Here is a 4,546-nt window from a genome sequence, read left to right as displayed (position 1 = left end):
CCCCCGGGACCCCCGCAGCCCCCTCCCCAGCACCTACATGGAGCCGATGAAGGCCACGTCGAACCAGAAGGCCAGGCCGTGCACCAGCCCCGAGTGCAGCATGTGGAACTTGAAGGGGATTTCTATCCTGGGGGGCAAAGGGGATTAGTGGGGGGTGGGGGAGACCCCCGAGACCCCCACCCGGGTCCCCCCGGGCGCCCCTCACCTGTGCAAGTCGCCCTCCTTGGCTTCCAAGAAGTTGACGGTGTACTTGACGGATTTGGCCATGAGGATCCGGATGTCGAAGGTGTCCTGGGAAAAGGGGGGTGGGCGCGGGGTTGGGACCCCCGGGATGGCCCAGAGCCCCCCAGAGCCCCCCCAGAGCCCCCCCAGAGCCCCCTCACCACCACGGGCTGCCTGAAGTACTCGTCCACGGCCGCCCCGCGCAGCGCTGAGAGATCGACGCCGTGGAAGGAGGGCTGGTACCTGCGGGGACACCGGGATGGGAACGGGAACGGGAAACTGGGAACTGGGAATGGGGACTGGGAATGGGAACCGGGATGGGAACGGGAATGGGAATGGGAATGGGGACTGGGAACTGGGATGGGAACGGGAATGGGAAACTGGGAATGGGGACTGGGATGGGAACGGGAATGGGGACGGGGACACCGGGATGGGAACGGGAACGGGATGGGGATGGGGATGGGGATGGGGACTGGGAATGGGAACCGGGATGGGAACGGGACTGGGAAACTGGGAATGGGGACTGGGAGTGGGACTGGGAATGGGAACTGGGATGGGAACGGGAAACTGGGAAACTGGGAATGGGAAACTGGGAATAGGGACTGGGAACTGGGATGGGAACGGGACTGGGATGGGGAATGGGGACTGGGAATGGGAACCGGGATAGGAACGGGACTGGGAAACTGGGAAACTGGGAATGGGGACTGGGAGTGGGACTGGGAATGGGAACTGGGATGGGAACGGGACTGGGAAACTGGGAAACTGGGAATGGGGACTGGGAATGGGACTGGGATGGGACTGGGAATGGGGAATGGGAACTGGGACTGGGAACGGGAACAGGGATGGGAACGGGACTGGGATGGGGATGGGAACTGGGGACGGGAACCGGGATGGGAACGGGGAACTGGGAACTGGGAATGGGAGTGGGGATAGGGACTGGGAATGGGGAATGGGAATGGGGAATGGGAATGGGGACTGGGATGGGGAACTGGGAATGGGAACGGGAACTGGGATGGGGACTGGGAATGGGGAGTGGGATGGGAATGGGAATGGGGACTGGGAATGGGGATTGGGAATAGGGATGGGAATGGGGACTAGGAACAGGGAGTGGGAACTGGGAACAAGGACTGGGAAGAGGAACAGGGACTGGGAACTGAACTGGGAGCAGGGGCTGGGACTGGGAACGGGGCTGGGAACGGGACTGGGACTGGGAGCAGGGGCTGGGAATGGGGCTGGGAATGGGACTGGGAACAGGGGCTGGGAATGGGAACAGGAATTGGGGCTGGGAACAGGAACTGGGAGCAGGGGCTGGGAATGGGGCTGGGAGCGGCAGCAGGGCCCTGCAGCTCACCAGAAGTTGGCCTTGGTGAACTGCTCCATGTAGAGCTGCTCGTCCGTGAAGGGCGCCAGGTGCACGTCCCCGATCGTGGGGAACATGTTCCCTGGGGGCAAGCACACCCTTGGAGCCCGGGGGGTCCCTGCGCCCCCGGGACCCCCGGGGCACCCCCAGAGCCCTCACCACTGGGCTTCAGGTACTTCTTGGCGTGCAGGTAGCTCTCGAGCATGCGCTCGTTGAAGAGCATGTAGCCCATGGGCTCGGAGATGATGATGTCCACCTGCTCGGGCAGCGACACCTCCTCCACCTTGCCCGGGATCACCACGATCCGCTCCGTCAGGTTGTTGCTCTTCACCAGCACCTGGAAAACGGGGGGCAGGATGGGGGGCAGGGGTGTCGGGGGGGGCTGGCACTCGGCCCTGCCCCAGCGGGGCCGGGGTCTGAAGGAGGAGTCTGGATTCTGGAGATCCCGGTGTTCACTTGGGTTTGTTGTGCTTTACCTGCAGAGTTTTTCTGTCTGTCCAGCCCAGCCCAAAGCACTCTCCCCCACCCACAGGGCAGTTGTCTCTTTTAGTCTCTTTTATAGTGAAAACTACAGAAATTTACCTTCTATTTTCAATACTTTTCACTCCTTCACCATGAACCAACCCACACGTGCCAACACCGTCCTGGACATGGAGGCCAGGGAGGAGAAAGGAGGACAGGGCACGCCCAAATCCCTAAACCTGGGACTCCTGACCCCGTGTGCAGGATCCCAAAATCCATCCTGGCACTCCTGACCCCCCGTGCAGGATCCCAAAATCCATCCTGGCACTCCTGATCCCATTTTCAGGATTCCAAAATCCATCCTGGCACTCCTGACCCCAAGGAAAAGGATTCCAAAATCCACCTTGGCACTCCTGACCCCGTGTAGAGGATCCCAAAATCCATCCTGGCACTCCTGACCCCGTGTGCAGGATCCCAAAATCCATCCTGGCACTCCTGACCCCGTGTAGAGGATCCCAAAATCCATCCTGGCACTCCTGACCCCAAGGAAGGGGATTCCAAAATCCATCCAGGATCCCAAAATCCATCCTGGCACTCCTGACCCCATTTTCAGGATCCCAAAATCCATCCTGGCACTCCTGACCCCAAGGAAAAGGATTCCAAAATCCATCCAGGATCCCAAAATCCATCCTGGCACTCCTGACCCCCTGTGCAGGATCCCAAAATCCCTTTACAACCCTCAAATCCCCCCTGCACAGTTAAAATCTACATTTCAGCCAGTGACCATCATCCCCTCACCATCCAAACCTGAAATTCTCTCACCTCCCCACCCTCAGCTCTCATTTCTTTACAAGCACCAAAGCCACCAGGCACTTCTGACAGCCTCCGAGCCCCCCGGGGGTGTCTGGGTGGCTCTGGAGGCCCGGGTGATGCCCCGAGTCCCCAGGAGGGGCGTGGGGAGCCCCCCAGCAGGCGCTGGGAGCCCCCCGGCTCACCTCGGCGTGCTGGGCCATGGTGCTGGCTTCCACCGCGTAGATTTTGCGCGCGCCCGCCTGCGCCGCGAAGAAGGAGAGGATGCCCGAGCCACAGCCCACGTCCAGCACGATCTGGGGAGGGGATGGGGGCAGCTGGGACCCCCCCGAGCCCCCCGCAGGGACCCAGGGGATTGGGGTGCCCAAAGATCCCGGCTGGGGTCCGGCACCGAGCGCGGCCGCTCGCCCAGGAGGGGAAAAACCCAAACTGCAGCTCTGGGGTGGAGCTGTGCTGCTGGGGCTGGGGCAGACCCCCAGTTCAGGCTGGTTTGGAACCAAAGTCAGGCTGGGGTGTCGCCAGAGTGAGACAGGCTCGCCAAAAAATGGGGTTCTCCAAAGGGTCAGTTGGGATTGGCACCTGGACCCAGCGGCACGCGGCCCAAAATGCAGAGATTTCACCCAAAAGGCAGGCAGATTCCTGCCCGAAACCCAGCCAAATTCCAGCCAAAACTCAGCCAGATTCCACCCAAAACCCAGCCAAATTCAACCCCAAAACCCAGAAAAATTCCAGCCAAAACCCAGCCAGATTCCAGCCAAAACCCAGCCAGATTCCACCCCAAAACCCAGCCAGATTCCCACCCCAAAACCCAGAAAAATTCCAGCCAAAACCCAGCCAGATTCCACCCCAAAACCCAGCCAGATTCCACCCCAAAACCCAGCCAGATTTCCTCCCCAAAACCCAGAAAAATTCCAGCCAAAAGCCAGCCAAATTCAACCCCAAAACCCAGCCAAATTTCACCCCAAAACCCAGCCAGATTCCACCCAAAAGCCAGCCAGATTCACCCCAAAACCCCGCCCCAAATGAGCTGGATCCCCCCAAAATGAGCTGAATCCCCTCCAAAATGAGCCAGATCCCCCCCCAAAACAAACTGAAACCCCCCGAAATGAGCTGAAAGCCCCAAAAATGAGCTGAAACTCCCCAAAAAGAGCTGAATCTCCCCCAAAAGGAGCCAGTTTCCCCCAAAAGGAGCTGGATTCCACCCTAAAACAAGCTGAAACCCCCCAAAACGAGCTGGATTCTCCCCAAAACGAGCTGAAATGCCCCAAAAGGAGCTGAAATCCCCCCAAAACGAGCTGCACCCCCCCAAAAGGAGCAGAACCCCCCACCTTGTCCTTGAAGTCGCTGTGGTTCTGCAGGATCGCCCGCTGGTACGTGCCCGTGCGCACGTAGTCCTGCATCATGTTCTGCTGCTGGGACAGGTACCCGTAGAACTGCCGGACACACGGACACGCCGTCAGCCCCCCCGGCCCGGGGACACCCCCCAAGCCCCCCAAAAAGGGGGAGGGGAGCAGAAGCCCCCACCTGGAAGTACTGCACGGCCGAGGACTCCTCGGTGCGCTCGCTGAACACCGAGCGCTCCGTGTTGTGCCCGCGGCAGTTCTTCAGGATGTTGTAGAAGGAGCAGAAATCTGGGGGGCAGAAAGGGGGCTGGGGGTCACTGGGGGGTCCCGGGGGGTCCCCGGGGGGGTC

At 60.6% G+C, this 4,546-nt stretch overlaps 1 protein-coding gene across 1 annotated transcript in view; it reads right to left on the bottom strand.

Annotated features, from left to right (window-relative positions):
- CARM1 (coactivator associated arginine methyltransferase 1) overlaps positions 1 to 4,546 on the bottom strand; it is a gene marked incomplete at its 5' end in the record, with an annotated part of 6,388 nt that overhangs the window by 1,564 nt on the left and 278 nt on the right. Inside the window, 8 exons of the mRNA XM_039731473.1 lie at positions 38 to 127; positions 206 to 291; positions 384 to 465; positions 1,574 to 1,664; positions 1,742 to 1,919; positions 3,040 to 3,150; positions 4,183 to 4,287; positions 4,379 to 4,485. Of these exons, the coding sequence (XP_039587407.1) occupies positions 38 to 127; positions 206 to 291; positions 384 to 465; positions 1,574 to 1,664; positions 1,742 to 1,919; positions 3,040 to 3,150; positions 4,183 to 4,287; positions 4,379 to 4,485 (850 nt within the window). The remainder of the gene's footprint in view (positions 1 to 37; positions 128 to 205; positions 292 to 383; positions 466 to 1,573; positions 1,665 to 1,741; positions 1,920 to 3,039; positions 3,151 to 4,182; positions 4,288 to 4,378; positions 4,486 to 4,546) is intronic.

This window comes from Passer montanus, unplaced genomic scaffold, assembly GCF_014805655.1.
Source record: "Passer montanus isolate IOZ18808 unplaced genomic scaffold, ASM1480565v1 scaffold772, whole genome shotgun sequence".
NCBI classification, from domain to species: Eukaryota; Metazoa; Chordata; class Aves; order Passeriformes; family Passeridae; genus Passer; species Passer montanus.
The sequence above is the reverse complement of the archived record's forward strand: the minus strand, read 5'-3'. Positions and strand labels throughout refer to the sequence as shown.